This window comes from Oenanthe melanoleuca, chromosome 26, assembly GCF_029582105.1.
Source record: "Oenanthe melanoleuca isolate GR-GAL-2019-014 chromosome 26, OMel1.0, whole genome shotgun sequence".
Lineage (NCBI taxonomy): Eukaryota > Metazoa > Chordata > Aves > Passeriformes > Muscicapidae > Oenanthe > Oenanthe melanoleuca.
Window position 1 is genome coordinate 3,643,632 of NC_079359.1, and position 19,639 is coordinate 3,663,270.

General features: G+C 47.4%; 1 protein-coding gene across 1 annotated transcript in view; it reads right to left on the reverse strand.

The window, feature by feature from the left end:
- Positions 1-2,727: 2,727 nt before the first annotated feature.
- Positions 2,728-19,639, reverse strand: part of SYT6 (synaptotagmin 6) — a 38,122-nt gene continuing 21,210 nt past the window's right edge. The window contains exons 3-7 of the mRNA XM_056511310.1: positions 16,611-17,169; positions 12,049-12,169; positions 11,021-11,192; positions 9,719-9,869; positions 2,728-4,307 (exon numbers count right to left, since the gene is read on the reverse strand). Coding sequence (XP_056367285.1) covers positions 4,236-4,307; positions 9,719-9,869; positions 11,021-11,192; positions 12,049-12,169; positions 16,611-17,169 — 1,075 coding nt within the window. The 3' untranslated portion in view covers positions 2,728-4,235. The remainder of the gene's footprint in view (positions 4,308-9,718; positions 9,870-11,020; positions 11,193-12,048; positions 12,170-16,610; positions 17,170-19,639) is intronic.

Genomic DNA, 19,639 nt, shown 5'->3' on the forward strand with positions numbered 1-19,639 from the left:
AGCATGAGATGAGATCCCTGACCTGGCATTTAAATAAGTGCACAACTGTACTGATGGAAAATCTTAATGGCAGGAAGAACAATGAGGGCCCTGGGGGAGAAAACCTCTGGCAAAATGAGATTGAGAAGTCTGGGGTTGCCTAATTAGAGACACGATTAGGAGGGCAAATAACAGAAGTAGTAAAAGTGAAGAACAAACAGAGGACTGAGAGCAGAATCTCGAGGATCAGGGCAGTAATTTTCTCCAATGAGCTATATATAATTTTCTGTCTAATTTATTATCTTGCAAGCAAAGATAAAATTATCTGGAGTGACATTGCTGGAACTAAAGACTGGAGGAGGACTGGGGTGTGTTTGGGACTCAGCCCATTGACTGAATGCTCTTTACAGGCTGATCAAGAACTATGTAAATAAAAGGTTTGTGAAGAAATAAAATAAAACTGAAATCAAAGCACACAAAGCTGCTCCTGCCAGAGAGCTGAAGGGAGGGGCAGAAACACAAACCTGTGTCTGTCCCCACTGAGTCACCTTTGGAGTGGCAATTGCTGTGAGAGCTGGGGATGTCAGAGCTGGATTTGTGACCCAGAGCCCCAGAACCTGTCAGCTCCTGGTGGGTTTTGCCACTCTTGTTCCCAAAAACCTCCTGCAGAGTGATTCCCACACACCCTCCTTCACCATCAATAGTGAAGTTACATTTATTTCTTAGCTACTATTTTTTCCCCTAGGATAATTAAAGACTGTGTTTGTTTATTTCTTCAACCTTTATAAACCTCCAATTGTTTTCTTCCTCTCTGGCATTTTTTTTTTTAGTGTGTGTGATTTGCCAACCTGTGAGTAGCATTCTGTAATTAGCAATTAAAGGCCACATTTGGAGACTAAATATAAATTGTTTTGACAAGATCCTTCACTTTGCCAAATAAATGTGTTGCTGATGTATGAAAAAAGAAACCCACCACACAATAATGTGATCAGTGGGAAGCCAGTATTGGAGAATATCAGCCTGGCTGGATTTTGGGAAGGAATTCCTCCCTGTGGGGGTGGGCAGGGCTGGCACAGGTGCCCAGAGCAGCTGTGGCTGCCCCTGGATCCCTGGAAATGCCCAAGGCCAGGATGGATGGGGCTGGGAGCAACCTGGGACAGTGAAAGGTGTCCCTGCCCATGGCAGGGGTGGCAAAAGATGGGTTTTAATGTCCCTTCCAACCCAAACCATGCTGGGATTCCACGTCTGGAACCCACTTCCCACTGGATATTTTCCATATTTTTCCTCAGACACAGATGATTTTGTTCTTGAGCTGATGGGAAGGAGCAAGGCTGGGACAGTTCCCAGCCCTCTGATCCCTTTGCAATGAGCTGGACCCGTGGGATTTCCCTGAGTCACCACATCAAACCAGCCACGGCCACCCTCCCTCCAGTGTCCCCCACCCTCCCTGCAGCCAGTCACTCACTGGTGAAACTGGAGACTGTGAGACTAAAAAGAAGAGAAAGTAGGAGGAATAAAAAGAGAGGCAGGTCTGGGAATGCTCCATGTGTTTATTTTGCTTGCAGTCCCCAGTAAAACAGAGCATTCATTTGTGGCTGCTTGCAGCAGCATCCTCCCCTTTGCAGTGACTTTCAGAGGAGCCCCAGCATGGCCAAACCTCCTGTGGGACGTGGCCCTGGGGTGACCCTCCTTATTTTGCTTGGAAATAATTGAAATATCTCCAGGAGCTGCTATTACAGGGTCGAGAGCAGCGAGTGAGGAGCAGGAAAACAACCCAACAAATCTTGGCATGGCACTTGTGCTGGGCTCAGCTCCTTCCCAGGGCTCTGTTCCCCTCCTGGATGAAAGAAAAGTGTTTGTTCTGTCCCCACGGGTGTGACCAATCCCCCTGTGACAATCACACAATGGGCTGATTATCCCCTGGCTGAGGGATGTGGCAAAATCTCGGTATTTAAAACACAACTGGAGGGGGGGCTGAGCCAAGGCGTGGGTGTTGCTCACCACCCCGAGATCCAGGTTTCCAGCAATGCCAGTGACAGCCAGTATTGAGTGGAAATTGATTATCTGTGTGAAGCAGGGATTAAAAATAGCAGCTTTGTGTCAAACCCCACGTATGTTTTGACTAAATCCTCGATAACAAGGGGAATGCATAAAAGATGGAGATTATACAGAGAATGCCAAAACCCCAAAAGCCTGGATTAGAGAAGAAAAGGATTTGAGTGGGTTGCTGCAATTAATGATTGTCAAGTGCCATCAGCTGGGACTGCTGTGGCTTCTTCTGGTTTGCCAGCCTGCCAGGGGCACTGCCAGCTCCCTGCCCTGCTCCCCTGAGCCTCCCCCAGCTCAGACAGGGCTCCAGGGGCTCGTGGCCAGTGTTTGACCCACTAGGCAATCAGTTTGGATGGTCAGGAACTCCTTCCCTTAATTAAACACAAGACAGGGTGATGGGCTCAGAAATGTTGTCCTCCCCTTGTTCCCCAGCAGAAACCCTCAGCACACTCTGTGCTCAGGAATTAATGCAGTTTTGCCATTTCTTTGTTGCAGTGGGCTTGGAATGCACTTTTTGCTGCTGGCCCAGGGATGGTGTGGCTGTCCCAGCCCAGGCAGGAGCTGCAGAGCTGAGGTTTGCTCCAAATGACACTGTCTGCCCTTGCCCAGCCCTACACAGCACCAGGCTCTGCCATTATCAGGTTTTATGGCACCCACAGTGATCACTGCACCCATCCAAAACCACACAGCACACAATTCCTGCTTCCACAGGAGGAAATATTTCACCAGACAGGGCAGCACTTACAAATAAAATAATTTTATTGAGTTTCTGCTCCTATAGCATGTGGCACATAAAGAGAATTAAGACACAAGGTGTGATGAGGAATGATGTATTTACCCATCACTGAACAAAGGATTCATCTCACCCAGGAGCAATGCACACACCCCTCTCTGCCAGCCCTGATGTGCAGCCAGGGGGGACGTGGTGACATTTGGGAAAATGGGAACTGAAGTTGACCTGAGGATTGTGGCTGATGAGCACAGTCCTGCTGACCTGAGGGGAGGAGAGCCCTCTGCCTCGCTCACAAATTCCACCTCCAAACCAAAAGATTTGCTTTTGCCTAATTTAATTAGGGTGGAATAAACAGCACTAATGGACTTCTTAACTCAGAGAAAAATCCAGGATGAGAAAGTATCCAAAATCCACAGCTGGCTGATAAAGATCAGCTGATTTAGCTGTAAAGCCAGAACTTGGGATATTCTAACTTCATTCTTGGCCTCTGCAGCCAAGGAACCAGCAAAGCTTCGTTGTTTTTTTGGTTCTTTTTGGTTTTTTTTAGTTTTTTTTTTTTTTTCCCCAGAACTTGACCTTCCTTCAGGGCTTGGGCTGAGAAACTTTATTCTTTAAGGGAGTGCTGACAGTCTTAAGAAAAAAGGTTGGGAGCTTTTTTTAGCACTGGTCATGTTTCTGTATTTCTCTTTCCCCCTTGGGTCACCCTTTATTACTTGGATGAGATCCAGTGGTCATGCAGGGCTCTCACCCATTTCTGTGACATCTTCCCCCTTTTTTCCTGACTCCCACCTGTGGCAAAGCTGTTCCCTCCACTCTAGATAAGGCAGGGATGTCCTGGGGGATGAGCAGCAGCTACAAAGGGGGCTGAAGAAACTGTTCATGCAAATAGCTCTGGGGAGACTTCAGATACAGGGGAAAAAAACCCAGGGTTCCCCTCCTGAGGAATCAACAGCATTTTTTTAAATATATGACAAAAGGAATCGTGGGGTACACACTGCACAAACTTCTAAGAGCTCATGGACACCTCTACATGAACAGGAAACCCAGGGACACGCTGCAGGGCTGGGCTGACCTCGAGGAGTGGCTGGGAAGAGTCTCTCCCATCTTCTGCCACTGCCCTGTCCCGGCCACCTCTGCCCTCTGCAGACACCTCCTCGCCCCTTTCCAGCCTCCACACACACCAAAAACTATTTTACACCTTATTTTACAGACCAAACTCCCAGCACATGTCTCAGTCCACCACCTTCTCCCTCTGGAAACAGATCCACAGCAAAAGCCACAAAAATAACATCACCTTGGGAGACATATTAGACAAAAACATATTTGACCACGAAACGGTTTCTACCTTTACTTACGCAGGAACAACTAGACTGGAAAGTCCTGCTGCTGCCAGCGCCCCTCAGCAGCCACTGAGACTGAAGGCCAAGTGCACAAATTACTTGGTTTAGTCCCATTTTGCTGTCCCTGCTCTGGATCACGGCGTGGGGGGTGGTTTGGGGGAGGGACAGGAGCCCTGGCTGTCGAAGCTCGCTGCCCGGCCGTGCCACTGCAGGACAGAGAGAAACCAGCTCGTTATTCCAAATTATTATTATTCCAAATCCTGCACTGTGCTGCTCCTCTCCTCTTCCTCAGCATTCCCATCCCATCCCATCCCATCCCATCCCATCCCATCCCATCCCATCCCATCCCATCCCATCCCATCCCATCCCATCCCATCCCATCCCATCCCATCCCATCCCATCCCATCCCATCCCATCCCAATCTCCTGCCCTGCTGTGTTCTCATCTTCTCTACAGTTCCAATTTATGCAATGCCCGTGTTTAACCACTCAGGAGGAACTGCTGAACAATTTACTTTATTGCTTTGTAAATCAATTCTCAATTGTGAGGATTCCTCACCAAGAAAAAAAATAAAAGGAAAATAAGCAGTGTCTGTGTGTGCTGTGAGGACAAAGTGCTCTCAGCTCTTCCCTGCTTTATTGCCATTGTCTTTTCAGTTTAAAAATACAGTCTAAGCTCAGAAGTACTTGAGTCTTTCCAGTCTGGTGATTTTACTCCACAGCAGCTCTGTCCACAGCACTGGAGACATTTCTCAAAGGGAAAATCAGATCAGAGACTTGGTGGATAGAGCAAACATTTTTTTTGCCATACTTAGGCGATCATAAATTATTTGTCATCTGCCTTGGGGGCTATTATCATAATTCAAACCCATTATTCCTGAAGGTTTTGAGCACTTGCCCATCTCACCATCTTGTTTTATTAAATTCCAATGACAAATGATAGGCATCTCCCAGAGACAACAGGAGGCAGAATTTCCACTGCCTGGATCAATTCCCTCCCCTCCCACATCAACAGAAACTCTTTGCTGACTGATATTAATGTTTAAGCATGTATGAATTTCATTTCTCTGGGTGAAAACTCACTTGGGGAACCAGACCTCAGCCTTGCCTTGGCAAATGAAAACAGGAGAACAGCAGCCTGCTGCTCACAGGGCAAGCAGGGCCTTGCAGATGCTCCACAGGTTTGGAGTGGTCAAAAATTTGACCAATTTGACCAATTTCCTTCCCCAGAGAGACCAGTGAGTGTAAAGTAACTCACTGCACGGGTTTGCATTGAGCAGCCGGTATTTCACCAGGGCTGAGCAGAAATTAATGAATGGAGAGGATGAGAACAGCTGCCTTAAGGTAAGGAAACACTCTCTTCTGTGTTTGTCATGTCAGAAGAATTGGCTAAAATCCCTGAGGAATTGATAATACTGGTACAACCTCCCCATGAGAGTTGAACAGATTGCAGAAATTACAACAGAAATGGGCTTTTGGCAGAGCCTTGCCCATGCTCTTTGCCTTGTGATGTCTGCATGACAATGCCAGTGTTGCTGCTCCAAAAATGGGATGAAAACTCTTCCAAGGATAGGTCCAAACAACCAGAGAGGAACCTGGAGATACTTCATTTAATTTGAAGAGGTGGACCATGCATTGTGTGGCCAAGAGTCAGAAACCAGAACCAGTTCAATCAAAACCAAACAGATCCAGAAGTCTGGAAGGACTTATTGTTAAAGACAAATGATTATTCTTCATTATGGGCATGGCTTGGCTCTCAGCAGAGTTACCAGTTTTCATCTGGAGCAATGTTTTAAACAAATCAATGCTCCCCTGCTGGATGTCAGAGGCACTTCCAACATCAAGGACGAGTTTTGTGCCGCGCTGGTGACGCGACACCGCGATTTGTCTGCCACGGATAACAGGGATGGGAAAATCCCCTTTTCAGAAGTTCCCTTCAAAGCCTGCAAGAAGGAGCTGTAATTTTCTGTTTCCCTTTGTGCACACAGCCCTGAGCCTGGCTGATGGGAGGAGGAATGCAGAAGTGCAGGGGTGGGGTGGCTGAAGCACTCGGGGAGGGAGCAGCTGCCAGCAGGGCTGGGGGGCTGAACACTGGAACAACTTGTGCTGAGGGGAAGAATTTATTGTCAGAATAACCCCACAAAGAGGGATTCTCCCTTTCTGCTCAGAATCTCGCCTTCTGAACATCTGTGTGAAGAGGATAGCGCTTAAAAGCCTGTAATTAATGATTCATTTGCACATGTTCTCCATGTTCCCTCTTTAATGATGATGGTCATTAGAGAAGTGCAGTCATTAGGGTTTGTTATTCACTGTTGATAAATATGGAGCAACCAAAGACATGATGTGCATCCAAAGTGTTTCCCTTTTCACTGGAACCTTTTCCAGCAGTGAAAGCAAAGAGGGAGTGGCACCAGCTCCTGGAGGAAGGGCCCAAGCTGCTGCTGGCACAGAAATGAGGGGTTGGGCCATGTTAGCCCAGCACTGTGGCTGCTGGGACAGGCTGGAGCTGCCCAGGTCCTTGTGGTGGACAAAGAATCATGGCCCAGGACAGGAGGAGGCTGCTGGTCCAACATCATGGACACAAACATCCATCCATCCACCCATCCATCCATCCATCCATCCATCCATCATCCATCCATCCATCCATCCATCCATCCATCATCCATCCATCCATCCATCCATCATCCATCCATCATCCATCCATCCATCCATCCATCCACCCATCCACCCGTCCATCCATCCATCCATCCATCCATCCATCCATCATCCATCCATCATCCATCCATCCATCCATCCATCCACCCATCCACCCATCCATCCATCATCCATCCATCCATCCATCCATCCATCCATCCATCCATCCATCCATCCATCCCTGCTGTGGCAGGGTGAGGGGGTCAGGGCAGCCCAGCTCTGGTGACATTTTCCTGGTAAATTCAGCAGAAATTGTGACTCTGAGCAGAAGTCAAAATATGGTGGGAGCTCCTTCTGCTGGCCAAATCTTCTCCAAGGCAGGGTGCTGGCTAGCAAAGAAATTCCACATTCCCACAATTTTCTCCCCCCTGAGTGTTGGGGACAAGGGTGGGACCCCAGCCCCAGTGTGGCAGCTCTGCTCCAGTCACCCATCCCTCCATTCCAACATCACTGGGACAATTCCATCCTGGCTCCTTTTGAGGTGAAACAACCAGGGAGGGCTTGGATGGAGCTGCTGCTGATGGTCAGAGCACACAGAGACCACAAGGAACAACTGGGAAGCAAATTCTCCATCAGCTGCTGCCCGGCACAAACACGCTCGGAGATGAAGACAAACAGGAAGAGGAAGAAGAAGACAAAGAAGAAGATGAAGATGATGGCTCAGGGTGCCAGTTCACCCCCACAAAGGGTGAGGAAGGATGAAGGGCCAGCAGTTCTCCCCCAGCAGCCTCAGGACAGACAGACACAGAGCCAGCAGCCCACAGAGCCTGGAAGGACAGAGCAGCTTCACAGGGACCCAGAGCTGGGATTACAGGACCAAAACCCCAAATTTCTTTTCAAAGATACCCAAACACAACATGGAAAAGATGATGCAATATCTTGTAACCAACAAATGCCATTTCCCATTAATTTTTCTCCAGGAGCTTGTGCCTTTTCTGTTCAGTTTTTCTTTTAGGCTGCACTGGGGATTTGCAGACAGCAGTGCTAAAACCTAAAAGGGCAAATAAACACAGGGACCATTTGCTTGCTGGCTCTGTGAACCAGTTTGTGGCAAAAATACCAGAACAGATGATCAGAGAGGTTCTTTTTTCCTTTTAAGCAGAACTCCTGACCTGTGCACTGGGGGTGAAATGATTCACTTAGTTTTTTTCCAGAGTCTTGGGGGCTCAGCCATGGCTCTCAAAATACATTTTAGAAGGTGAGTCATCTTCCATGTCTTCCTTGGTTTCTCTGTGTTTCATTACAACAATAAAGCCTTTTTTTTTACATTTTTCTTGGTGATTTTCAAAAACTTTACAGGAGTTTCCTTTCAAAACCTCACTTTCCTCTGAAAAATAGTGCAGTAAAGCCATAAAAATTGCAACCTGGAGAAGGGACTCCTGCCCCTGGGTCAGCCATGGCAGCTGGTGTCACACTGTGAGGTGCTGCAGATGCCAGGACACCCAATGAGGGATCAATTCCATTTTGCTGAAACCTGGTGGCTGCTGGTCCCCAGCACTGGGAGGTGACACCTGCCCAGGGGAAGGGAATGAAATCCTGGTGCTGCTCAGCACCCAGTGGCAGAGTCAGCACTGCACACAAAGTGCTCAAGGGTTTAATCCTGCTCTGACTCACCCCAGTCCTGCACAGCAGATCCCTGTGCTGACTCACAGCAGTAAAAGGTGGGCTCAGATCCCCTCAAATGAGGGAGGGTGAATTTTCAGGTGTCCATTGTCTGATTTATCCACCTCCACCTTGCCTTAAGCTAAAATATCAACTGCCAGGTTTTCCTTTGTGTGTAATCGACCTGGGCTGGGACAGAGGGCACTGAGCACAAACTGACTTCATCATGCAATGGTTTGGGTTGGGAAGGAACTTCAAACATCATCCTGTCCCACCTCTGCCTTGAGCAGGCACCTTCCACTGTCCCAGGCTGCTCCAAGCCCCTCCAGCCTGGCCTGGGACACTTCCAGGGATCCAGGGACAGTCACAGCTTCTCTGGGCACCTGTGCAGGGCCTCCCCACCCCTCCTCGCCTCCTTGTTGGAGGAAAGAGCAGATTTCAAAGAAAAACAGGGTTTATACACTAATTCACACTGCTGTGGAGTCTCAGCAAGCCCAGTGCTTGCCTTTCAGTGCTCAGCACTGAACTTCAAGGGGAAAATGAGATGCTTTTTAAGTACTTATTCTGTGGCTTTGAGGGAAAATTCCTCCTCAGCCCCAGATACAGTGGGAGGTTTTATTGCCTTTATTGTCATATCACTGACCTCAAATGCTGCTGCTTTTTTCTCATACTTGAAGTGTCAAAGGCGTGTGTGCCCTTTTCCACATCTCTCTCCTCCAGAAATTATGACCTAAATCAGGCAAAGCCAAAGAGCTCTATAGAAGCGTGAGAAATTGGAGTGCAAAGGGGAAGAAAATGCCAGAGATGGTGGAAATGGTACCGGGGCATTTCAGCCCTATTTTATCATCTGGGGCTGCATCAAGTCAATCTCTTTCTCTGGAGATGCTTAGAGCAATTACATTTGTTCTATTTATTCTCCCTCAAAGGCTCGGAGATGAGTCAACAGAAAAATCTTTTAGGATGAAAAATTGAAACTTGAAATAGGCAATATCCCTGGACAATTTGTTCTGCAATCAGAGCAGCATTCTCTTTCCTTACTGCTCTCAATCTCTAATTTAAAAAGGAAAAAAAAAAAAAAAAGAAAATTTAAAGAAAATAAAAAACCCAAAATGTAACAGTCACATCTGTAAATACAGTTCTCAGTGTTGCTCGAGGAGCTATTTTGAGGCAATACAGAAGTGCTTGTTTTCTAGAGTTCATTTCTGGTGAGAAAATTCCCTCAGCTCTGCCCAGAAAATCCCAGACGAGAGCAGGAGCTCTTGGAAAGCCTGGAGCCAGCCCACACAGCACAGGCACTGCAGGGGAAGGGCAGCCCCACCCACCTCCTTGAAGGATTTCTTCACCTCCAGCAGCGGGTGCCAGTGGGCGATGGGCTTGCGGGGGTAGGCCAGCATCTCGTTCCAGTGGTCCCTGCCCAGCCCCTCGGCGCTCACCCCCACGCGGCAAACGCCGATGATCTCGTTGTGGCCCACCCTGGGGAAGGACAGAGAGCAGCACCATCATCATCTATCCAAATGTCTGTCCATCTGTTCATCTATCCATCCATCATCCATCTATCCATCCATCCATCCATCCATCCATCCATCCGTCCATCCATCCATCATCCATCCATCCATCCATCCATCCACTCATCATCCATCATCCATCCATCCATCATCCATCCATCCATCCATCCATCCCTCCATCCATCCATCCATCCATCATCCATCATCCATCATCCATCATCCATCCATCCATCACTCATCCATCCCTTCATCCATCCATCCATCCATCCATCCATCCATCCATCCATCCATCCATCCATCCATCATCCCTCCATCCCTCAGCCTGCCCACCCCACCCCATCCAAAGCCTGGCTCCTGCTGCTGCTGAGCTGTCACACTGCATTTTGCTGGTTTCAAGCTGCAGACTAAACCCACCCAGTCTGGAAGCACCTGTGTCAGTGGTGATGGGATGGATTTGAACAAATACAAAAAATCCCAGCCCATCCATTGAACCCCAAGTGAAATTATCATTAGCCAAGGAAATGAGTGACTGGGACTGTAACCAATCATGTGTGTGGCCTGACAAACCCAAACCCTCTGTTTAAGGAGGGTTCACAAGAATAAAGTGCTTTTTGTCACATGGATCACAGAGAGTCGTGTCATCTGTCTGAGTCCTGGCTCCAGTCAACATCACAGTGAGCCTGGGCTGGGGTGTCTGCCCCAGCACTGCCATCACCACAGGTCATTCCAGCAGTTTTAAATTATTTCTGTAGGTCAGCACAGAACAGAGACACACAGAAGTGTGTCTTCTACAGGAAGAATAACCCCAGGTTCAGTAATACATAATTCATAACGCAGTGCTGCTCAGACTGACATTATCTGCTGTCTATAATGGTTTGCAGGACGAGTAAATAACCAAGGGGAACATGGCACTTGCTCAAGGAAAGGCCATAAAGCAAGGACCAGCTTTGCCAAACTCGTTATTTTTCCATAACCATAAATATCAATGTCAGTGTAGCAATAAATCACCAGAGACAGGTGCTCTGCCATGGAGGCTGTGGAAAACACTGTGGAAAATGGATTTGAGCAGGAAAATCACCCCCCAATGGGATGCTCTCCCCTCCAGAGCCTCCCACCTACCGATCATAATCCATGACAGAGATAAGGAGGCTGACTTGATCCATGTTCTCAGGGGGAATGTCAAAGATTATTGCTTCATTGTAGGTGGGATTAAGTGTGTTTTTCTTTATGGTGGTTTTCTTCTTCTTCAGTCTTCGCCCATCACAGAGCAAAGACACTTTGACATATGGATCTAGGGAGGAAGAGACAGGAGAAGACCTTTTATTGATGGAGGTGTGTTTAGTTACCTTTGCAATATAGGAACAGCTGTATCAGAGGATGGCCTGTGACTTCCCATGAGTCAGAGGCACTCTTCAAATGGACTTCTATAAAAAAGTTTGTTTGCAGACCAGTAAAATCCTCAATTTCTCATACTGGTGTGGGTGGTGAGGTTCAGGCACCAGAGAACCAGCACTGCATTATTATTATTGCAGAAAGGCTGAGCTGGCTTCACCTGAAGTCTCAATTCTCAGATATTTCCTATGGCATTAAGCTCCAGCTGAGCAGAAACATTTTCTGCAAAGGTCTCTGTTGTTACTGCTTTTTTTGTACAGTGAAATTCAAATACTCTGAAGTTGGTGTCTGGAAAAGAAACTGGGTTTTATGATGAAAACCAGAATTTATGCATGCTGAATTTGCAAGTCAGCTCTTTGAAACTGCAAATGCAAACAGTCTTTAGGTGTCTGTGATCCTCAGGTTTGACTACTGGCCACTGTACAGGGGAATGCACATTCCAGTGGGATTTTTCCAGGTGGCCCATGATCCTTTCCTGATCTTGGGGTGACAGAATTAATTCTGGCTATAAAGTGTTCCCAGAGATCTAAGTGTGCAACCCAAGAGATGGATCAGAGCTCTGGCCCTGCAAACCTTCCAGTGGGATGGGAAACAAGAAACAGATAATTCTACTTTAAAATGTTGTTTGCACTTAAAACACAGACAAAGCTTTTCCAGGCATTTTGTGATGGCTCACCCACCATCTACTGAGGATCCAGTGAGGGAAGAGGATGAAATGTGGATGCCAGGTACCCTCCTCAGCCACCAACACCCACCTGAGTAGCCTGTGATGTCCATAGCTTTGAGATTCCTGCATTTAATGACTGTTAGGGTGAGGCGACCTGCAGTTGGCAAATAACAAAGGGAAAACATGATCTCGCCCAGGTCCACGCTTTCCTTCAATAAAACAGAGAACACATTTTATTGGAAAGGTGCAGAGCCAGCCAGGTGCCTCCTCCTCCACCCCAGCATTTCCTCTACTCTGCATTTGGAGCAAAGAGCACTTCATGGTGATGATTCCAGTGCACCCCAACGTGATTTGGCTAAAAATGGATGCAGAGAATGGGAAAAATCAGTCACACCTGCACATCTTAGTTAAGGACAATGTTCCTCTGCCTCAGTGGAGTCTGTGCTTGCTATTGCAACCTCCCAGCTCTGCAGAGCTCATGCACAGCTGAGACACAGCTCCTGCACTCCTGCTCATGCAGAGGAAATGGGGCATCTCACACCAAATCAACGCAGTGAGGAAATCAAATTAGCATCAAGTCTTGTCTGAATGCACAGTACACGTCTCCTGGATCCTCCAGGAATGTGCCAAACAGGAAAAGATGAGCTCCTGACACACAGTGCTGCTGTGTTCCTGGCTGTGCACTGCAACAAGCTCCCCAGAAACTTTCTGTGACAGCCAGTGTCATCACAGACTGGTTTGGATTGGAAGAGATTACTGAATGTATTCTGGTATCAACCCTGCAGTGGGCAGGGATGAATTCAGTAATAAAGGTTTATGACTGACAGTGCCCAACATTTCTGCATAAAATGAAAATATCTTTGAGAAACACAAAGTTTTCTCTGAAGCTGGGTGTGAGTTTTTGGGCAGAGGACAACCAAGAAGGGCCCACTGAGCTTTTATTTGAGATGTGCCTGCATTTGGAACAGCTCTGAGATGCCCTCAAGGAGCTGGCACAGCATGGGGCTGGGTGTGTGAGAGTATAAATGGGGAATTAACCAGCAGATGGCACTCAGGAATGTTTGGTACTTTTGGATTACACAGAGGCCAACACAATTTACTCTTTTAGTGCCCCATCAAATAACTTTTATCCATGGCTCTTAGCACTTCTTGTACCTGCAGTTTCATTGACTACACCTCCTAAAAGCTCTTTCCATCATTGCCTTGCCCATGGGAATTCAGAGAAATATAAACAAACCAAATGTCTTATTTAAACTAGAAAGCATCATTATCCAAAGTCAGCAGAACCATTTCCAAACACCTTCTAAAAATGGATTTTTAAAAAAAAAAATCTTATTTTCTACACACAGATCCCACATCTGTAGAGCAAACAACCCGTTTATTTTCAGAAACTGTGTTTGATTCCTTTCAATGTGATATAATGATCTGCTGAAAAGAAATTGTAGCTGTTAGGAGTAGAGTGATGGAACTAGAAAGACAAGTAAATGCACTTAAAGCTTTGCTAAGTGTTAGGGGAATAGATCTTGTTGATGGATGAGGTTTTTGCCAAATTATTTCCTGCTCATTCTCAGGTAAGGCAAAGATTAAATCTTTATTCCACTTAGATGTGCAGAATACTAATGAATATTGTATAAAATTTTGATTGGGTCTGTTCTTTCATGCATTCTTTGTTCTTAGTTGGTGTGGGAGGGACGAGGGCAGGAGATCTTGGATGAGATGTCAGAAAAGAGCAGCCCTGTGTGAGATGGTGAGAGCAGCCCCTGGACACCATCTCATCTTCTATTCCTCTCCTTGCACTGAGAGGACCCATTCAGGGTATAAAAGAACAGAAATTGTTCTTTGACCTCACTGTATCAGGTCAAGAAATTTTTTTTTTTTTTTTTTTGCAACCATAAATACAAGAGAGCAAAGCGTGTCCTGTGGGTCTATAATTTTCTTGCAGATTATAGACATTGGGACATTTCCAAAATTCATATCAGTACCTTTTAGGAAATAATGGAAGCTCTGAATCAATAGACTTGAAACCAAAGATGTTTCCCTGATTCACAAGCTGTACAGTCATTAATTAGGTAGCTGAGTGCTGGCTATCTGACCAGATCAGTGCTTTAGTGTGTTCCTACCCTCTCAGCCACACCATTGATCTCATGCATTATTAGGCACCCAGAGCTTTCTTGGGGTTTTGTGCAAACTGTATTTACCCTTCTCAATTCTGATTAAACAGAAATGCCCTTGGGTGTGCTACAGCTGGCTGAGATGTTCCAGGGGCAGCACATTCCTTAAGAATGGCACGGGGAGGATGAGGATGGTGCTGGATGTGTCTGTGCCAGGCTCAGCACACCTCGGGTCTGGGGCTGGCTCTGGAGGCTTTTCCCTCAACAACCCTTCTGCTGCTGCATCTCCACCTGCTTTTGTGGGGAGATAAGTGCTTTTTTTCCCATTAAATGAGGTTATTTAGCCAGGAAAACATGCATGTTGTTGCAGAGCCAACAGGCAGGAGGCATCAGCACATCAGGTGCACTTTGCTGCCCTTCCAGCAGCCCCTCTCTGGGTGAGGGATGTGCCTGGTGCCTCTGCCAGCATTTCTGCCTTCATTTCCACCCAGCAATCGTGGCTGTGTGCAGGCTGGGAGCCAAGAGCTGTGAGCACCCTGCTAACTCCAGTGCTGCTCTCCCTGTGCCTCCTTCCCACAGCCCTGGCAGGTGAGATGCTCCAAAGGCAGCACAGCAGCAGCTCCCAGCACTGGCCCAGGCTGCCTGGCAGGCACCACCTCCATCCCTGTGTCCTCAGGATCGCAGGACAAAGCTCTCTGAGCCCTCCCAGGGCAGCTCCAGCCCCTGAGCCACCTCCCAGGGCCATGAGCTGTGCGTCCCCTGGGCCCTGGGACCACGTCCCTGTGGGGCACAGCAGCACAGGACACAGGGCTGGGCACACCTGCTGGGCTTCCCAGGGCTGCCAGAAAGCTCTGAGCACTCTGCAGCAGAACTCATGGGAGTCACCAAGGGGTACAGCTGGTGGGGAACACTGAGAGAAGCACTGGAGTTACAGAGCAAATGTCTCCTGGCGCTGCTGGCCACAACAAATATTTATGTTCGACAGCTCCCTGCTCGACACTGAAAGCAGGGGAGCAAAGGTATGAGATGAGCTACCAGGGAAGCTGCAGGACAGATTTTTGCAATTTGTGGCGTTGTGCCAGTCAGCAGGAAAGATGTGACAGGGCCCACGCTTCCCCACAGGGGTGGGGATGTCTCATCCTTCAGTCTCAGAAATAACAATGTGAGATGACAGTGACAATGGCTGATTTGGTGTCCAGCTGCAGAGCAGCTCAATTGTTCATTTGCCCTGAGGAGCAGCCAGATCCTCCTGGGAGGGCAGAGGAGGAGCAGACAGCTATTATGGAGAGGTTAATGTCACTGCTCTGCACTCAGTGATCACTGTGGCACTTGGCTTCTCCTGCCAGCTCTGGGTGACACGGACGGGGCTGGGACTTCTCCTCTCTGAGCCTTGGCTTCTCTTCCAGGGGGAATTCTGCTAAGAGACCCAAATCCAGCTCTGGAGGAGCTGCCAGCAGCACATCCAGCATCTCTCAGCACCAAGGGGCTGGAACTGGCCCCCCAGAGCTCTTCCTTACTGTGATCATGTGATACCTTGAGCTTTTAGCTTTTCTATTTTTCAGATCCTGTACTGCATGAGTATAACTAATATAATTAGTATAACTCTGAACCCCATATAGAGTGTTAATAAGGCCTCTTCGTGTTTTTGTCAGACCAAATAATCCTTCCAGGCCTGAGAACCCAGGACACCCACAGCCCCAGGCCCCAAAAAGTAAAAACAAAAGTGAATCTGGGGCAGAAACAAACTGGGGAAATACTACTTCATTACCTGAAGCTATAATTGGACAATTAACTTCTGATATGCAAATAGACCAAACTTATTTCCATCTGAGATAACTCGTGGCCACCATCCATCTTGGGTATATTCACTGGGAGGCTTTGACTCCCCAAGGAGCATCTATTGAAGGCCTTTAATAAATCCCCACTTTATTCTCTTAACTCAGTTCTGAATCCCCACTCCAAGGCATCACATGTAGCAGAGAGCTGTCCCTGGGGCTAACAGGAGGCCAGGCACCCATCAGCTGGAAGGACTGAAGTGAGGGATAAGTGCAGTGTAGGAAATTCTACCTGCCCCAAAACAGGCCCCTGGAATCTTATCCCTTGAAACAAAGGAATTCCTAAGGACAGAGGCCCCTTTCCTTATCCAAGCTCCCGTTACCTTTTAGGATTTCTATTGGTCCTTAAAGTGTTACAATAATTGGTTCTTTTCTTACTTAGAATTTAAAGATAATTGGTTACTTTGAAATGTGTAAATTCTATTGGGTAAAAGTTCAATCCTCCAAAAACCTATAAATACTCTTTGTTAGTTAATGTAATCACACTGTTGCTAGCAACCACCCTTCGGAGAAATAAAGTTATCTTCGGAATTGCTGCGGCGCAGCCTCAAGCCTTCATCCTTAGCTTTGGGTTCTGCTACCCAAGTTTTGAGCTATCGGGACTTTTAGCTACCACAGGGGTTGGAAGGCATCCAGCCCCCCAAAAACATCTAGAGTGCAGGGTTTATTTAGACCCCCACCCTGGCCAGCAGGGTGACACTCACGGTGGTGGCGTACTGGATGTCCCTCCAGATGGAAGTCTCCCGCGACAGGTCCGAGTCCTCCAACAGGTTCTCCAGAATCACCTCCCCGATCATGTCGTGCCTGGAGAACCTGTCAAAGTCAAAGACGCTCAGGTGGAGCTTCCTGCTGGCCAGCTCCTCGTGGGGCACGGGGAAGTGGAAGGACTCATCGAAGGTGGGGTTCAGCGTCTTCCTGTGCACCCGCGTCTGGAACTTGCGCTTGCGGTCGGGCAGGAGGTAGATCTTCACGTAGGGGTCCGAGCTGCCGCACAAGTCCTTGGCCGGCAAGTCAAAAGCCCTGAGGATCCGCACGGTCAGCGTCTCGTTCTCGTAGTCGTACTTGAGCGTGAAGTTGATTTTCCCGCAGGTTTTCTCCGCCTCCTTCTTGGGGTCCTCGGCGTCCACGGTTTTCTGCTTGTAGAGCTCGGGCTTGATGCGGCCGATGCTGGTGGGCTGCTCGGCCACGGCCGGCGCCTCCAGCCCCAGATCCATGCTGGACACGTGCATCTGCCGGGGCAGGTGCCTCTTGAAGGAGATGTGCCTGCAGGAGGGAGACACCAGGGGTTATACTGCTGGTTGGACAGACTCAGGAGCTCTCTATTTTCTGTTCTTTAGGCTTGTAGTTTATTATAAGGGCGTGGGTGTAAGAGAGAGTGGAGAGCATGGAGAGTAAGAGAAGGGTGTAAGAGAGAGAGGGTAAGAGCAAAGAGGGTAAGAGAGCAATTTCCTGTTTACAATACAATAAGTATTCTTCTATGATGAATATTCTAACTTCCAACAATCTAATACAATATACTAATTTCCTAATATTTGCATGCAACCTATAGGAACTACTAAATTACCATGTTTTATGGCTTTCTTATATGTAACCCTTATATTCAGACCTTTCCTGCCAGCCTTGGGACAGGATGTCTGTTGGTTCTTTGGTATTTGTGGCATTTGGCATCATCTAAACAAAGGGAGAGGCCTCAGACCTTCACATGACTGTTTTCAGTCTCTATATCAAAATATGCTAACATCTCTATTTCATCTATTGTTTCAGAACTATTTGCTAGGCACTCATAAGATTTTTCTATTTTCCTCCCCAACAACCAACACTTCTGTGGGTTTCCAAGCTCTGTGCATCTCCAAGCACTGCTGGACTCAGTGAGTCAGGAGTCTCTGAATTCTTGAAATTGGATTGAAATAAAAACCTTTGGGTGAGTTGAAGTGCGTTAAGCCACTCAAACATAAAGCAGAGGTGTAAGTTTAAGTTTTAGGATAAGTAAGTGAGTCAGAAAGTTTTAGTATGAGCTCTAGTGCTTTTAGTGAGTGAAAGGTTTCAGATGCCAAAGCAGCAAAGTTCTAGTTAAGGGTCAAAAACATACTGGTGTTTCCAGTGGAGGCTCCAGGAATGTAGTTTTAGTAACAGAGCTATAGTAAAAATATTGCTTCCATTTTTCAGATAGAACAAGATAGTCCCTATGAGTGGTTTATACATAACCTGGTGTGCTAAGAAACTGGAATTCTAATAGTTAAGGAGTGGTGGTCTGAGTTTGTGCCAGCTTGTTGGGAAGATTCTATACAAGAGCATGCACTGGGGAGAGCTGGGGCTTTTTGCCATGGCTTTTGCCATTTGCTTTGCTTTGGTCTCTTGCCATCATCAACACCCAAGAAGAATTTAGGAGCTGCAGCAACATCAGCTTCCTGGGACCCTGACAGGAACATTCTGCCTGGGACTTTATACTAAAACTTAGCTTGGACTTTAATGTCTGTGGCTTTGCTTTGGAGGCTGATGTGCCTTTTTCACCCCTGGACTCAGAAAGTGAGAGAGCACAGAAGGAGCTCCATCAGTGCTCCTCACCTCTGCATGGCAACCATGTGTGGTATGGAGCTGAACAGAGAGGAACACCTCCAAAAACCTCCAAGGAGCCAATCCTGCACATTTCTTAAATTCCTGAGTATTTGCCACAAGCTGTGTTTTCTCACCTGTGGCACGAGTCACAGCCACAGCTGAGCAGATGGGCCCCAACAACTCCTTACCCAATTTACAGACAGACAGACAGACAGACAGCACTGTGTGGAGACTTTCCCCACCCTCAGTCCTTCCAAAATACTGGCACTAAGTTCTCTCAGGAAAAAAAAAAAACCACTTTTTTTTTTTTTTTTTTTTTTTTTTTTTTTTTTTTTTTTTTTTTTTTTTTTTTTTCTGGTGAGAGAACCACGACCAGCTGAGAAGGTGAGGCTTTATTCACAGAACCACAGCATGGTTTGGGCTCAGAGGGTTTTAAAGCTCCTCTCATTGCATCCCTGCCACAGGCAGGGACACCTTCCCCTGGATCAAGCCTCAAGCCCTGTCCAGCCTGGCTTTGCTGGGTATTGCTGCTTCCAGACTTTTCCAACAGACTCATCAGAAACTGATAGATAATTGTTGACAGGGAGGGAGGCACAGCCTCATCAGGAAGCATCTCTTGCCTTGAGCTCTCCTCCTGCACAAGCTGTATGTAAGCAAAGCTTTATCTGAACAAAGCATAAAAGCTTTCTGTGGACTGAGGGCATTATTTCAGATTATCTGGTGTTTACAAGAGCAGTTTACAGAGTTATTTAACCAAACTAAGAACTCTACAGCCCTCAGTGGTGCTTAGACACCTTGGCAGGTTCCTCAGAGGTATTTTGGACAGAGTTAGGCTGGGCTGTGAATCAGAGGAGCCTGCCAAGGAGAAAGTGGGTTTGAAACCTGCCCACGTACAGCCAAGTCCCACTTTGTTTGTCCTAATTCAGACTGGCTGAGGGATTTTTCTCCTCTGTTGGAAAGGTATAATAAAAGCAGAGGGAGTGTGTGCATGCAGAGAGGGAATCAGCTGCCCAAAAAGCAGCGTGGATAAATAAGAGTGTGGCTCACAAATGCGGGTGGCACCGTGCTGATCTAACCCAGCATCTTCAAACAGGGGCTGCCATCAGTGCCTCACTAATCCTGCAAAAGTGCAGCCAATTTTCTGAGCAGTGCCTGATCTCCCTGTCACACTCCTGTG